The sequence below is a fragment of the Zalophus californianus genome, chromosome 6 (assembly GCF_009762305.2).
Source record: "Zalophus californianus isolate mZalCal1 chromosome 6, mZalCal1.pri.v2, whole genome shotgun sequence".
Lineage (NCBI taxonomy): Eukaryota > Metazoa > Chordata > Mammalia > Carnivora > Otariidae > Zalophus > Zalophus californianus.
The window spans coordinates 72,750,115-72,766,899 of NC_045600.1; the positions used below are offsets into that span (position 1 = coordinate 72,750,115).

The window sequence follows — 16,785 nt, forward strand, 5'->3', positions numbered from 1 at the left end:
TACTGCAGAATTCCACTTCTACGAGGTATCTAGAGTAGTCAAACTCATGGAAAGAGAAAGCAGAATGACAGTTTCCGGGGCCTGGAGGGATGGAGTAGCAGAGAGTTATTGTTTAATGAGTACAAATATTCAGTTTTTCAAGATGAAAAGATTTCTAGAAATCAATGGTGTTGCTGGTTGAACAAAAATGTAAATGTATTTAATACTACTGATTTGTACAATTAAAAATTGTTAAAATGGTAAATGGTAGGTTAAAATGGTAAAAGTTTGTGATTAAAAAAATTTGAAATTTCTTGTTAATATTTCTACTCTACATATCTGCCTTCAAATCAAATATAAGAGGTTGTTACAATGCAAGATCAATTATCAACCATCCATTACCATCTGAATTTTAAGGCACTGCAGGAATAGGGTTAGAGATGGAAGGAGGAAAATGGAGAGAATGAGGATTTTGGAGTGAGGAACATTGATCAAAAAGGGGGGCTCAGAAGTGTGCAAAGTGAGCCACATGTTGGCAAAAAGCGCTTTTGAAGGAGTGTTGAAATGAAGGGCAGGAACAGACAAAGGGGAAGATTCACACTCTGCTCCTTCACAGTGTCCCCGTAATTATGATGGTTTGTGGATCATACTGGTAAGCAGGTAAGCCTCCTGAATGCAAACTGAGCACCCCTCTGCTGGAGGTGTTAATAAGACGGAATGAACACAGAGCAGGCCCCTTAGGCCTCTTAGCGGGATAGCATATTGCTGGTTCTAAGAATCCTGATGAATGAGTAATATCATTGCTCCACTGCTGGGCTGCTTGTACCACAACAGACTATCACTCAGATCACTGGCGTCATATGTGCATTTCAGAATGACAGACTCCTTCTCCTGCACTAACTTTGCTGGTTGGGCTTGAGTTACTTTCTGGGCAATACTGGATCCTGAAGGAAAAAACATGGGATTAAGGATGTCAAAATAAATGATATGGCACAAAGAATTCTATTTTACACACTACTATCCCCCCTTCCCACAATACCCACAAGACACTGCCTGTCTCCCCTGTTTTAGGTCATAGAGCGGGCACATTCCCACAGGGGCTTTCCCTACTTAGTCACATGGAAGCCACGACCACCTTCAGAAGCCTGGAGAGCAACACGTTTGAGTTCTCCCTCTAGATGGAAAATGTTTTCTTCTTCTTCTTCTTCTACTTCTTCTTCTTCTTCTTCTTCTTCTTCTTCTTCTTCTTCTTCTTCTTCTTCTTCTTCTTCTTCAATATCAGGGATTGGCATTGTGAGGGGAGCCTGACAGGGTGAGAGAAGGATTGTTGGCCATATGCTGCTGTGGCCCCAGAACAAGGAACAGGGGTTTCCTGGTGTAGCAAGTTGTGTGGGTCATGTCATAGTTCTCTATGTCCCAGTGAGAGTCTCCCTACCCAAAAATCTGTTTGCATTATAAAACCCTTAACTTGGAAACAATTACATCTGAAAATTAATGTGTAAATTTTTATATTGAAATGAAGATTGATGGTTTAACCTACTATGATATGTACATTCATTGCATCTGTGATGCAAGTAGGTGGGTGGCACCTACATAAAAATACTTCATGTAATGGATTATGAAAACAACATAAGATTGAGAACCATGTATCTTCACACTATATATGCTGCTCTTTCACCTAAGGTAGAAATAAATCATATTGTGATAAGAAGACAAAGTGTTTAGACTAATCACAGTAGCTCTTTCAATGTACCTGCTGTTATGCCAGTGTTCCTCCTCACTACTCACATCTGTTCAGATGCCTGTGTTGGAGCCAAAGCAGAAAAATCTAATCAGTCTTTGCTGAAGCATTCAGGCTACAGCCCTCCGACAATAAATCCTGTCACCGAGGTCTCCTTCTCCTCACTGTTTCGTTTCCACAGTTCAGAAAAGCCAGAATAGACACCAGAGTTTAGTCATTAGGTTATCAATCCTTTAAATTTATATTTTGCCCTTACCTCAGTTGAACCACAGTAAGCTTCCATGCTTCCTATGCTCAGTTCTAAAGAGACTATACATCCCTTATACCTCCACAGCACTGTTGATCATACAATAATTGATTGTAATAAAACTTTCTCTGTGTATGTACATTAAAAGTGAGGTTGTGCCCCAAGGATATTCATCAACATCATTGAGAACAGCAAAGATCTATTGACTATCATTGTCTGTCTCTTGATACAGTAGCCAGGGCTTGTCATCCCTGTCTCAAAATCACTGTTGCCTCAGCTAAATTGGTTGAAGCATCTTCAGAATTTGTACTGCATTCTTCATAAAATATGATGGAATCACATACAGTACAAACTGGCCTACTCACTAAGGTATAGACTATAACTCTCTAAAAACATCCAACATTTTTCTACCAGCTGGACAAGTAAATGTGAAATATTATTCATTACTCCTCCCATTATTCAACTCTAATAGATTTCTCAATGAAAGGAATCTCATATTTGTCCTTTCTGTCATTCAAGAAGTGTCCATGTCCAAGACAGACCTTTTTAAACACTCTCAGACCAAACTCCGAGTTAAAAGATTTTTAATAATCTTATCTTAAGTATTAAAAAAGACAATACCGGACTGTTCATGCAATTAGTACTCTGGACTTTCTTATAAAATCCAATCACTTACCAGAAGCAAAATTAATTCAAGTGGCTATATTAGTGGATATCTCTTGGGCACGTCAATTGACAAAAAATGATGTAGTCAGTGTCAGTCAATATATTTTTTTCATTTTATTTTATTATGTTATGTTAATCACCATACATTACATCATTAGTCCAGGCAGCAACCTCTTCGACCTCAGCTGCAGCAGCTTCTTCCTAGAAACATCGCCAAAGTCAATATGTTTTTAAAGTAGTTCACAGGTACTAGTGCCTGGTGCATGTTAGCCTTATCCCAGGTGGCCCTGCATCCTACCCTCAAAAAGCCCTATGCTGTCTTACCATAAATTCCTCACTGTAGCCCACATCGCTCAGATGTCCCAACCCATACTTATTCCAGCATCACAAACTGAACTAGATAAGAAAACCCCTGACACTTTCCTTTCATCCAGGCACAGATTGCTCTCCTGGCCTTTCATTTATTTACCTTTACTACAGGACCTTAACCTTTGGTGCTCTGAACAAAATCCCAGAAAAAGGTTGCCATTGAGACCTGTGAAATGACCTTTTAAGTGCTGTTTATTACGAGTTCAGCAAATAAAGTACAAGAAATGGATCCTTGGCTACATGTTTATGAACTAGTATGACATCATGCACCATTCGCTGACAAGAATTGAAAAAGTTACTCATAGTAGGGACCTTAAACTGACGTTCTCTAGAGAATCAGCAGAAGCAGACAGTCCACAGATGAGTGCATATGGAAGATCCTAGAAATAAGCATGTAATTGCATGAAGCAGACAGATCCACCAAGGTCATTAGAAGAGAATTCGCTAGATGTTTGGAACCACCAATTTTAATACTTTGCATTCTTTTGTGGTTATTTTTATTCATTTTAGAGGTATTTTTCCATTTTAATGGTAAAATATTACATATTTCTGATTATCTTGACTTTGTTCTCTTACTAATAAAATAACTTGCATGCGTATAGCCTTTATTTGAGACAATACCCACCCTAGTGCTACAGTTCAGCTCCGCACAGACATTGCTAGTATAACAAAGATAAAGAATTATTGCAGAGTCGCCTGGGTGGTGCAGTTAGTTAGGCGTTTGACCCTTGGTTTCAGTTCAGATCCTGATCTCAGGGTTCTGAGACTGAGGCCAGCATCCGGCTCCATGCCCAGCAAGCAGTTCATTTGAAAATCTCTCTCCCTCTTCTGATGCACCTCCTGCTTGTGTTCTCTCTCTCTCTCAAATCAATAAATAATTTTTAAAAAAAATAATTATTGGATATGTTATTTCATATCTACTCCTAGAAAAAAGAGGTAATAACCATACCCTAATTGGTACTGTTAGAGTGAATCTTCATCAATTAAATTACCCTTAAAATGTGAAAAAGTATCTATTGATAAAAATTTAGGATGGAGTTCGTACAACTAAACTTGTGTACAGAATGTGATTCAACTTGATTGTATGAGTTGATTCAAACTTCAACACCACCTCTGCATTATCAATTGCCAAATATATTTTGTAGAACTATAAATCAAGTCTCTAAAGAAATTCAAAACACTTGAAATGATGAGTTATTCCTATGAAAATAACCTCAAAGTTCAAAACCTCAGGGGTAGGAAACACTGAGAGTGGAGATAGAGGTGAGGTCATGCGTGTGCCCTGTGGCATGTGCTTCCACCCACCAAGACACATGGTTCTCAAAAGTTTATGGATTCTATGCTCCCATCAATATGACATTTTTAAAACACAAAAATAAGAATAGACCAATACTTGCAAGAAGTTGGGACTATGGAAGTGTGTGATAGCAAAAGAATAGCACAAGGGAGTTTTGGAGAGCAAAGAAACTATTCTGTACAGTGATTGTATGAGGGTTAGGTGATCTATACAATGCATTAAAATTCAAAATTCACAGAACTGTACATTAAAAATAATCAATTTTTCAATGTAATTATTTTAAAATAAAAAATTTAAACACTGAGACCAAAATGGCAAAAGAAGAGTTTACTAACATCTCACCCCCCCAAATAAAGACTGATTTTCAAAATCATACACTAAACTAAACTAAAAAGGGTGCCTATGATGAACTCCAACAGAGAAGACAGAGCTCACAGGAGAGCAAAAAAATCCGAGAGTGGACAGATTGAGAGGGTACAAACCACAATTTCATTTTAACTTCATCAGCCCTGCCCATTTGACACAGCTCCATGCCAAGAGAAACCTTCCAGCCTGAGATTTCCCCATAGAGAGAAGTGAGAACGTGTGAGTGATATCTGGCTACCCAAGCTCTGGAGGATGCTGCCAAAGAAAACCCTCTTTCTAGCCACATCGAGAATACTGAGGTGTATTGCTCACTGGGGAGTGGGGTGCACCTAGCAGAACAACACCCAGAGCTCTTGGAGGGCAGTAAACCAACAGGTATCCTACAAACCATGGCACAGCCTCCATTAAGAATCTGCCCATGAGCCGCTGGAGATGGCTTACCTGCAGACCTCCATAAATGGTCCATGGGCACACACAACACTCAGTCTGTCACCCATACATCATCCCACCCTGTGGCCTGCCAGCAGCGCACACAGGGGGGCAACAAGAGTGAGCTTTTGTAAGTGGCTAGCGAGCACGTGCAGAAAGCAGCCCCACTCTGCCAGATTGGGAGAAACCACACATATGCAGTCAGCACCATCCTAGAGAAAGCAAACAAAAGGGAGACTCTCAGCACCCAGTCTGGCTTCACAGGATCAAGAGAAGGCCTTAAAGTTTGTACCACATTGTCCCAGGAAGTAGGAAACAAATACGCCAAGCATGATGAAGGTTGAAAGCCTGAATGTGTCTGGATCTGAGCTATGTACTCACTGCACACTCTGGCTAAAACACTTGTTTACTTCCACTGCATCAGTTCTCACCTAAGTATGATCAAGCATTCAAACCTGTAGGAACTGCACCCTCTCTGCCACTTCTAACTTGATTTAAAAAGAAATAAACTAATAATACAGAAATATGCTTCCTTCTGATTCCATTATCAGGCCTGGAGGAATTGGACCAATCGGGAGTCACCTTCCTTCTACTGCACAGGAGCTGGAAATATAAAGAGGGAAAGAATCAAGCCCATTGACATGTTGGGCTGTGGTTCTAACCTCCTTTGGTCAGATGTGATAAACTGAATTTAATCTGAGGACTTTCCCAGTAAGAAAAAGCCAGTTACCAAATACTTAGCAATCATAACTCATCTAAGAGGAAGCACTGTCACCGTAACCGTTGCCAATTATATCCATCGTTAGTTATGAAGACTTGGAGGGACCTTGAAAGGAGCTTATCCTTGAGCAGGGGTGGGAGAATGAGGGAATTAAATATTTACTCCATTTGTTTCATTCCATTGATTTCTCTGCAGCACTAGAGAAATTTTTTTTTTAAATAAAGTTTGTGGTTAACAATGTTTAATTCAGTCAAACATGAACATGTGGAGGGAGGCTGATAGCACATCATCTCTACATTAGCCATTAGTCCAAATGCCTTCATGCAATCTACTAATAATAGTAAGGTGGCTGATACATGCATATAAAAGTTTTCCCATATATCTCAGAAAGAAAGATTTTCCTTATAATGATAACAAAAAATTACAAGTGCAAGAATAAATTGAATAATCTTCTAACAGCAGAGCATCATTAAGAAAGAGAGACATTAAAATGGAAAGAAACAGTATGTTCTCAAACAATCAAATAATCACATATACACTTTAAGGACTTTTATTTTTCACAAATCAATTTATAAATATAATTCAAACAGAAAGCTTAAATTAAAATTATGAGTCGGTAACAGAATTGTCCTTTCCTTCTTTCATTATCATCTACTGATAATGATGTGGAAAAGTTTTCCTAGGTACTGAAAATACAGAAATGAATGAAATACAAAATGCTGTCTCCTAAGTTGTATTAGAGAGTTAGTATGAACAAATACTTACAGAATTTTGCAAATGAGAAAAGATTTCTGAGTTTTATCTGAAGCTCACATTGTCAAATCACTCCCTATCTAAATTCTCCTTAAACACACAAATAGTACTTCCCATCTACGTGCTTGAAGGAAAATCTGGGGCACAATTTCTGAACAAGAAAGTAATCAAAGCACATAAAAATGGCGGTCAAGGGGTGCCTGGGTGGCTCAGTAAACTAGGCAGCTGACTTCAGGTCATGTCATGATCTCAGGTTCCTGGGATCCTGCTCTCCAAGCTCAGAGGGGAATCTTCTTCTCCCTTTCCCTGTGCCCCTCCTCCCACTCATGCTTGCACTCTATTTTTCTCTCTCTCTCTCAAATAAAATCTTTTAAAAAAAGAAATGTCTGTCAAATTTTGCCCCAAATACAGAGGAACAAAATTAATTTGAAAGTATAATTAATTAAAACATACCACAGGTCTATATTAAAACACATATTAAATGGAAACTTAAAAAAATAAATTTTTTAAAGCAAATGTTTGAGGGAAAGACTTGATAAAGTGGGGAATGATCAAATCAAAATACATAAAGTGAAAAATCATGATCCAAATTATAAGAAGAATTTTTAGCGTAAAAGGAATATTAGCAATATTATCTGATTACAGAACTATCACTTTCATGTTTGCATTTTCTGTATTTCTATATTAGGTATGTAATGTTTTAGAATCGAAAAATCATAAATGTTACTTTGAAACACAATACTTAAGTGCCTATCCATAGTAAGGACTGTATTGCTGGTTCCTAGGGGTTATTTATAGAAGAGCAGTCTGAATAGCAAATGTAAAGTCATCTAAAAACCTGAACTTCAAAATAAAACATTACTAACTCCATTCAAGAATCCATTAAAAAACAGTCATCCAACAAAATGTTCTAAACCTGTCTGGGTCACTCCATCTTAATAGTTTTATTATATGCTTTTAATGTCTAATACATTAGCTTCCACCTACAGACAAACAACAGTACAAAAGCTATACTTGAAGGTCTGTGTCAAAGGACAGGGGGCTGCCCCACACCCAGGTTTGAGTGCAGGCAGCAGGTGCCTGGGAAGCAATGTGTGTTTGCTGCGCAGAAGTACACAGCTGAGTCTTCAGGCTGGGTGTCTGCGATGTGCAGGGAGAGATGTTTGGTCATCTTATTCAAAAAAACAGTGAGTCTTTGGTCTTCTTTTTTGGCCGTGTTTGAACGAATGTCTATAAGGAGCTGGGGACCTTTTCCAAACTCTTGCTTATACCAAGGGAAGTAGTCTGAGGCACTGTCTGAATAACTGCAGTTGATAACAGAGCTGCTTCCCTGCTGCACACTCAGGGTAGAAGGATGCTGCTCCACCTTCTCTCCTTGGCTGAACCCTGTGCCGAAAGAAAAGGTCAGAGAAAGGAGAAGAGATTCCAGGTTATTCTGCTTCAGAATTCTCTTCTTCTACACTAACTGAAGGAAACCTGAGTAAAGCCAGTCTTGACTTCTGAAGAATATCCACTAATATACTCTGGTTCCCATACTTGCTCAACTCACAGTTCAGCTGCAACCATAAAAGCATGATTAAAGCTCCCATGGATGTCTTCATGGTTCCTCCCAGTTAAGATCAGCTTCAGAATTGCACCTCCAGCCAGCTCAGCTCCTTCTTTTATCAGGCCGTCCCTTCTTTCCTCTAACAGAGTCCTTTCCCACATTGTCTACCAGCCAATAAGAAAAAGACTCTGCTTCTGCCATAGCCTAGTCAATCAGATGCACTAAAATGAACCCTCCACGTGTTCTGCATCAGCACAGGTGCACTACTGTCTTGTGGTCACGTCTCTACTGAACTCACTGGGGAAATGTTCTTCTCTTAGCCTGTGCCTCTGAGGGACTCAGATGCATCAAGGCAGCAATAGTCAAGCAAATTATATCTTAGTTCAGGGATGAAGTGCACAGTGAGAATGTGGAGATCAAGAGTTACACCTCTCTCTGCACACTACTGAGTCACTATTTTAATTTGGAAAGAGGTTGATGCTATTGCTATTTATTCAGTGATGGCCCTGGGGTACATGTTTAAAATCAGGAAGGATTCAAGATTCAGTCTCTTAAACAAAGAAAATGTAAAACCTTCCCTTTCTGCCAAATCTACCGTCCCCATTCGCCTGTTATGGAGAAAAACTATTTGTAAAAGGAACATGGAACCCAAGGATTAGAGTAAGAGAGAGAAGACCATATGATATTTCAAATGCCTCTTTTCTCAGACTCTGCTCCTCCTCTAGTCTTGCTAATGACCTTGTGATTCCCAGAGAGCCGACTGTACCAACAGTCAAAATGTTTAATCTTCCCTCAACTAAGATGACTATGACAAAAGTAAAAGTCCAAATCTTAATGATAAGGGAGCAGGAGAGTAACTTAAATCAGTTATTACTATTTCAACTATAGGAAACTTTTTGACCCAAGGTTTGAATAATTTGAATAGAGAAATCTGACATGATTTAAGAAATCTATCTGAATGCTGTATGTCTTATATAATGCAAAGTATTGAAAGACAGAGTGGAGAATTCTGAGAAAACATCAAGATGCAAACTCAGAAAATATAACCGTATGTAACTTTATACTTGAAGTGATTACATTTTCTCCAATCCAAATAGATGACTCGTCTTCCAATGCAATTACTGACTCATAGCCTCAGGAGAATTTCCTCTAAAGTATTAGCCATCTATCCTATCATGCTTCTCACTTCCTGGCCAACACTGCTTCACATTCCATACTCCACCATATTTCACCTAAACGCTTCTACAGTGTTCTTTCCCTGAGACTCATTGATAAAGTTCTCCAGTCCTTGAGTTTCCAGAATTATCTCTTTCTGCCAAAACCCCTTTCGCATTTACATTAATTTCTGGAAATTTCTGACGTCCTCTGTGAGAATAAATCCGGGGAAGGATAAATATTGTGTGTCCTCGGGGAATGGTACCAACAGGAAACTGGCCCTAAAGAACTGATTAGGAGAAATGGTTTCTGGGAACCAAGACTACCTCATTTCCAAAAGTGGAAGCCCCTTTCCTGTGATTCCTACTCATGGATCCTCTGAAATGACCAAGAATAAAACTCATCTTCCTTCCACCTCTCCCACCCTGAAAGATTTAAAGACAGCTATGGCGAAGAATATCAACTCAATATATAAATATATGCATATATATGAAATGTGTTTTTATGTATGGAAAACTTCTTGATTCAGAGAAATTTCCTTTCTCTCACCCATTCCCCATTAAATAAGAATCTCAAAATGTTCTTTCGGCAAATTTCCCTCTTATCTGAGATACATATTTAGATCAATATCTGCACTTTTGAGGTGTGACACTCAGAAGGGAATGTAATAGACTGAATATGACCATTCATATGTATAATGCTCTTCCCTGCATTAAGTATTGCACAAATAAGGCCATCCCTTGAGCAAAATTCCCAGCTCTCTGATTATTTCATAGAATATTGTTGTACTTATGGTCAAAGTGTTGGCCTAGAAAATCTTCATCTACCATCTTCATGGACTGCCAGCTGCAGGAATCTTCCAATTCCAATGATCTTTTTTGCACTATGTGTGAGTTATACTCATTATACTCAACCTACCTTCAAGGGATGTCCACCTGGGATAAGAAATGTATTTGCTATTTTGGGGACAGTCCTTAGAAATACATGTCAGTGTTCACATGGCACCATCACCTTTGGCTTTCTTCTACAGACACAGTGAGTGATGCATGAGTTTGCTGGTAGAATAACAGTGGCTCAACCTGAGTCGTCTTTCCTGCCCAAGGTCTCAGACATTTACACAAAGTGGAACTCTCCATTCAGGCATTCAAACTGATGGACCATGACTTTTTCAGACCCAAAGTGCAGAGATAAATGCTTGGGCTTGCATTAGACACTTTCTCTTTATTCAACACAAAGGTCCTACAGCAAGGAGGCAGGGGAAAGAATGCTAAAGAGGAAGTGAGGAAACCCAGTGTCTTTTCCCCCAGCTCATTCACTACTTAATTGTTCCAACTGTCACCTTGGAAACAGTCTCTCTTGTACAAAATAAGTGGCTGGGCTTGCATTAGACACATTCTCTTAACCAAGCAGGATGGTCGTATAGCAAGGAGTGGAAAGAATGTCAATAAGGAAGTGAGGAAACCCACTTTCTTTCTCACCTCACTCATTCACTACTTAATTGTTTCTTACTGTTATCTTGGTTACAGTCTCTGATGTGTAAAATGAAGTTGGACTCAAGAATTTCTAAGGGTGCCTCCAGCTCTAAATTTCTTTTGTACTATACAACAAAGCAAACATTTATTGATGACTGGTTGTGTGCACTGTGGTCAAGTGTCAGAGTGGGGTGAAACTGCCTGCATCACAGAACCCCAAGACTATTTTCACAGCTACATGTGATCTAGTGGGTCTGAGGATGATCTTAATCAATGGCTGAGGTCTCTTCAGAAGCAGAGATACAGTCCTCAGGATGAAATCTTATCAGGATTTTCATTTCTTCTATAAGATCAATAATGTATCAAGGAGAACTAAATCCATTAAAAATGTAATAAAATGGGATTTATTCACTGAGTGGAAAGTCCTTCACAGGCAGTGAGACCAGGGGGCTCCATGGCTGAACTACAGGTAAGCAGGATATTCTTCTGGAGATGTATTTATATATATATAACTGTATATATATATTATTATATATAATAGATATATATCTATTACATATAATTTATATATCCTACTGAATAAAGAAGGACTCTCTGCAGTTGAGACAACCTAGGGGAGGTGGATGAGCTTACTGATATGGAAAGCAAGAAGCACTTTTTAAAACAGCCTAATTGCTTACTAGATTCTGGCTTTCTCCTTGAAACTTTACTCTGGAGTTTCAAAATTTCCAGCCACGGATATCTATACAATTTTTGAGATCATTTCAAAATGAAAACTTGGGAACATCATTCAAAAAGCAGGGGAAAAGTGTCATTACATAACATTTCTAGGGGAATCATTTATCTAAAATGCTTTAACTCTTCATACATATTAGTTTCATTCTCTCAATTTAATTCTTCAAAGACTTTCTTCTTTTCAACCATCTCAACCAAGTTCAAAGAAAAATGAAGCCCATGTACTGAAGTATCCAGTGCACCTCCTGCCCCCACACAGGCATAGCCTCTCATATTGTCAACATCCCCCAGACACCTTTTACAGTGAAGGAGCCTATGCTGCCAGATCATATCACCCAAAGCCCACAGTTTATCTAGGGTTCACTCTTGCTGTTGAACATTCTATAGGTTTGAACAAAGGTAAGTATGTATCCACCATTATACTATCATAGAGACTAGGCTCGCTACACTAAGTATTCTCTGTGCTCTTCATCAACTGCTCCTGCTGCTCCCCTCAACACTTGGCAACCACAATCTTTTACTCCCTCCATAGTTTTGCCTTTTCCAGAACTTCATAGGATCTGAATCAAACCCTATGTAGCCGTTTCAGATTAGCTGTATTCATTTAGTAAAATGCATACATTTCCCCTATCTCTTCATCGCTTCATAGCTCATTTCTTTATAATACAAAATCATATTCCATTTTGGATGTACCACCATTTATTTGTTCATGCAACTTACATCAAGGTTTTGGCAATTATGAATAAAACTGCTATAAAACACCTGTGTACAAGTCTGTGTGGACATAAGTTTTTTTTTATTATGTTATGTTAATCACCATACATTACATCATTAGTTTTTTTTAAGATTTTTATTTATTTATTTGAGAGAGAGAGAGAATGAGAGGAAGGAAGGTCAGAGGGAGAAGCAGACCCCCTGCTGAGCAGGGACCCCCCCCCCACCCGATGCGGGACTCGATCCCGGGATTCCAGGATCATGACCTGAGCCAAAGACAGTTGCTTAACCAACTGAGCCACCCAGGCACCCAACATCATTAGTTTTTGATGTAGTGTTCCATGATTCATTGTTTGCGTATAAGACCCAGTGCTCCATTCAGTACATGCCCTTCTTAATACCTGTCATCAAGCTAACCCATCTCCCCACCCACCTCCCCTCTAGAACCCTGTTTCTCAGAGTCCATAGTCTCTCATGGTTCATCTCCTGTGCCGAATTCCCCCCCTTCATTTCTCCCTTCCTACTATCTTCTTTTCTTTTAACATATAATGTATTATTTGTTTCAGAGGTACAGGTCTGTGATTCAACAGTCTTGCACAATTCACAGTGCTCACCATAGCACGTACTCTCCCCAGTGTCTATCACCAGCCACCCCATCCCACCCACCCCCTACCACTCCAGCAACCCTCAGTTTGTTTCCTGAAATTAAGAATCTGTGTGGACATAAGTTCTAAAACCTTTTGGGTAAATCCTCAGGAGGGCCATTGCTGGATCATACGGTAAAAGTATATTTAGTTCTATAAGAAACTGCCAAACTGGGGCACCTGGGTGGCTCAATCGTTAAGCGTCTGCCTTCGGCTCAGGTCATGATCCCAGGGTCCTGGGATCGAGCCCCGCATCGGGCTCCCTGCTCGGCGGTAGCCTGCTTCTCCCTCTCCCGCTCCCCCTGCTTGTGTTCTCTCTCTCACTGTCTCTCTCTCTCTCTGTGTCGAATAAATAAATAAAATCTTTAAAAAAAAATAAACTGCCAAACTACTTTATTGAAATGTCTGTGTATACACTTTCAATTTGTAGTAATTTCCTGACAATATTTACTACACCCTTTGCTGCCTGTTGAGGCCCCAGCTAGTCCAAAGCAGGCACAGTTACCACAGGTGGCCCTGCCAACTGCTCAGCTCACAGCTGTGACCCAGAGCCTGAGCCTGCATGGGTTCCTTCCTGTGTCCTGCTGCCCCGCGTATCTCTCGGCTTAGGCACGTGCTCCTCCCAACTATGGGACTCACTTGTAAAAGACAAGTATAAAGATAAAATTAGTATTAATTTCAAGGCAGTGATAGTACAGCATTAAACCAAAGGCAGGGTTCCTTGGGAGAGCGGGGCTGTGTAACTGCACAGGTCATATGCTCAAGAAGCTGGCTCTGCTCCCAGCTTCAGGGAGTCTGTGCATTTAGCTCCATCTGAATTTTCAGGGGCCCAGTCCTTCCTATCAATGCCCTTTCATCAAAATAAAAACCAGTGCAGGCTGGAATTCAATTTGTGCTGGAATCTTTCCATATGCAAGTTTAAACTTTGGGTTTGGGGTTAGCAGTCTTTGTCTCTGGCTACAACAGAGAAGGGGATCTTTTAGGGTAGTCCTGGAAGCTTTCTGCTCCCTTTCCCAAACTGGGAATAATGTTATAAAACTATGAGCAGTAGATTCATTCAAAATGCAAGGAAAAGCAATGATTTTCATGGAACAGAATGAGAATTTCCACGAGCTCTTCCACACAAGGTGCTATTTAGAAATGACTTAAATGGATACTCTGTCAGTGATACATGTCAACATATTGTACAAATTGATCAATAGAAATCATTCAGATTTTGTGATTTTATACAGTCTTCTACATCAGGTACTCAGAGGATAAGCTCTTATGTCATCTCAGATTCACTAACCTTGGAATAATATGAGCTCAACTGAGGCACTTATGCTCTAAAATCCTGATTTTTCTTGCATAAAATAAAAGTACTTATTTACAGGGTATTACCTTACTGAAATAAAAAATATATGTAATTGGATAAGTAGAGTACCTGACCCTCAATAAAATTATTTTATTATATTGGTATTTCCAAGAAGAAAAAGGTGAATACAGACTGGAAAAAAACATTACACATGTTCTCATTACTATCCTTTGATAATAGAACCATCTACAGGTAACTAAAAAATTTAGTCATCTCTTTCTATCTCTTGATGACCATCTATTTTTTCAAGCCTTTTCCATTTGAGTAATTTACATATAATTTATATGCTAGCTCCCAGGACATGTTTTCCCAGGGCAATCAATATGGGCATTTCTATCACTTGCTCCAAAGGTTCCATGGTAGAGATTTTTACAGGCAAAGGGCTTTCTGGGAAGAAAAAGGGCAAGAAAACCAAGTGAAATGACTGTCCTGATGGATCTAATTTTGGAGGGAAAAAATTGCTGTAACATAAATCTGAAAGTCTGAAAATGTGCAAAGTTTCCTGTGGGGGCAAATGCCCTCCTCAGGGAAGGGATGGGGCTGCAGGCTCAGCTGCAGTTTGGTTGCAGGCTGCAGATCACCAGGGAGCACTGTGCCTCCACCGCACACAGGTAGGTGGCTGAGTCTTCCAGTTGGGAGGCCGTGATGTAGAGGGTGCTCGACCTTTCTTTAGCATTCACTGTGCAGTTTAACCTTCCATTCTGCTTCATCCCTGAAGTTATGTAAAACAGCCGGGTAAGGCCACCGTCCCCAAGATTCTGTCGGAACCACTGCACACTGTTCAATATGCTAGAAAAATTGCACTTCAGAGTAGAGCTGGCTCCCTCCTGGAGGCTCAGGGTTGAAGGGCTCTGCTCCACGTTCATCCCTCTCACCCCTGTTTGGAAAGGGAAAAACAAACACAAATGATATGACTGGGGAGTCACTGGTGCCATTTTCAAACCTGTAAAATATCCAAAGAAACACACTTGATGATGTAGGACCTTTTAGGAGTTATCTGTCAGCTCCCCCCCACCACCACTGTGGGCTGTGGACTCCATCTGAGTACCCATGAGGAATGCTCCACTCACAGCAAATCTGGACCCATAGAAGCCCCAGCAGAGCTCCCCAGTGTCTCTTCATGTTTCTTTTTTGTGGCTAAATTACTAACACTCCTAACCTGCAGAGTGTAGAGTCATAGGTCCAGAGAACTTGTGTTCTTAACGCTCAATCCCCTCCAACAGAACCACTAAGCACCAATCACACCTCAGCTCTGTAATTCACAGAACTCAAGACTCCACCCACAGTGACCCAGGACAGTAATCTCTCCAAAAGTGTGTTTGCCAACAAGGCAGAGAGGTAGGTGCCATATTTCCAATATAGGGAGATATAAGAGATTTTTTTCTTAAAACACGTTATGTAAGATTTGTGGGTTAGCGTGTGAGGAAAGCTGAATGATCTTTCCAGAAGAGTCAGTGTCTCAAAGGAGGTTACACACAACCTTCAAGAATCGTAGGAAAGAGACACTCCATTCCCCAAATTACATAGTTTGACAATGTGAGAATTATATAAAAATACTGATAAAGGAAAACTATCTGACAGCATGCATTGTGTATTGCAGAAGTAAATTCAATTTTTTGAAATTAGGAGAGCTCTAGAAACCAAGACAGGCAGTCACTATCTGCACAAAAAATGATTCCAAGAATTTGGTTGATGAAAAATACATGTCTGCATAATGTCCCCTCTGATTTAATTTCCACCTCTCCACCTCTCCTGTGCAACTCGTGGACACCCTGCTTACCCACACAGCTGAGTCTGGCCACGCCACAAGTTGCTGGTCACAGTTAATATTGTTCTCCCTTTCCTTCTACTTTTGTTCCTTTTTTTTTTCTTCTTGTTCCCTCCACTCTCAGCAGAGATATATGAAAACGTAGGATATCTGGAGTTCTGAAATAATTTCAAGGCCAGTAGGTTCGGGGGCTTTTATTCATAACAACTGAAACCAAGTAACGGGATGTTTTCTGTCTAGTTTCCATGGTCACAATGCCCAAAAACATTCCTATACTGTTACCTGTGCTCCAAGAATTATCTGTATAATGGATTTCTAGAGACATGGCCTCCACATTTCTGGAGTTGATATGCAATGGCGGAACTGAAAACCTGAGATGAATTTTACACAAACCCTGTCCCCACTCAATCCCCACCTTTGCTATCTTTAATTGGACTGGCTCACATGATTTCGGTTCTCTCTTTAATTATTCAACCTTGGACCATCAGGAAGCCTTTGTTTCTTGTAAAGCCTAGAGTGCCCCCTAGAGGACTGAAGCAAAGACCCTTTCAGACCAAGCAACTCAGCCGACGTACAGATCCCCAGTCCTATTCATTCCAAGCTTCCTGATGAAAGAAATGCAGATGGTCAGAAAAGTAGATAACTGCTTAAATTGAATGGGGATTACAAGTGAACCTAATCCTACTTTTAAAATGGAATTTCTAGGAAAATTATATCAGAAAATAATTTGGTAAATCTCATCTTGTGATATTTATTTGATTTCTTTACTGCAGTTCAAAAGAAACTCATAAATATTCATTGAGCTTTTAGTTTCATTGGGGTAATTTAC

General features: G+C 39.8%; 2 gene segments (V, D, J or C); both read right to left on the minus strand.

Annotated features, from left to right (window-relative positions):
- Positions 1-7,595: 7,595 nt before the first annotated feature.
- On the minus strand, positions 7,596-8,238 carry LOC113909260. The segment is given in 2 exon segments: positions 7,596-7,954; positions 8,118-8,238. Coding segments are annotated over 2 exon segments (411 nt in total).
- A 6,498-nt stretch (positions 8,239-14,736) lies between these two features.
- On the minus strand, positions 14,737-15,407 carry LOC118357071. The segment is given in 2 exon segments: positions 14,737-15,065; positions 15,348-15,407. Coding segments are annotated over 2 exon segments (348 nt in total).
- Between the last annotated feature and the right edge of the window lie 1,378 nt (positions 15,408-16,785).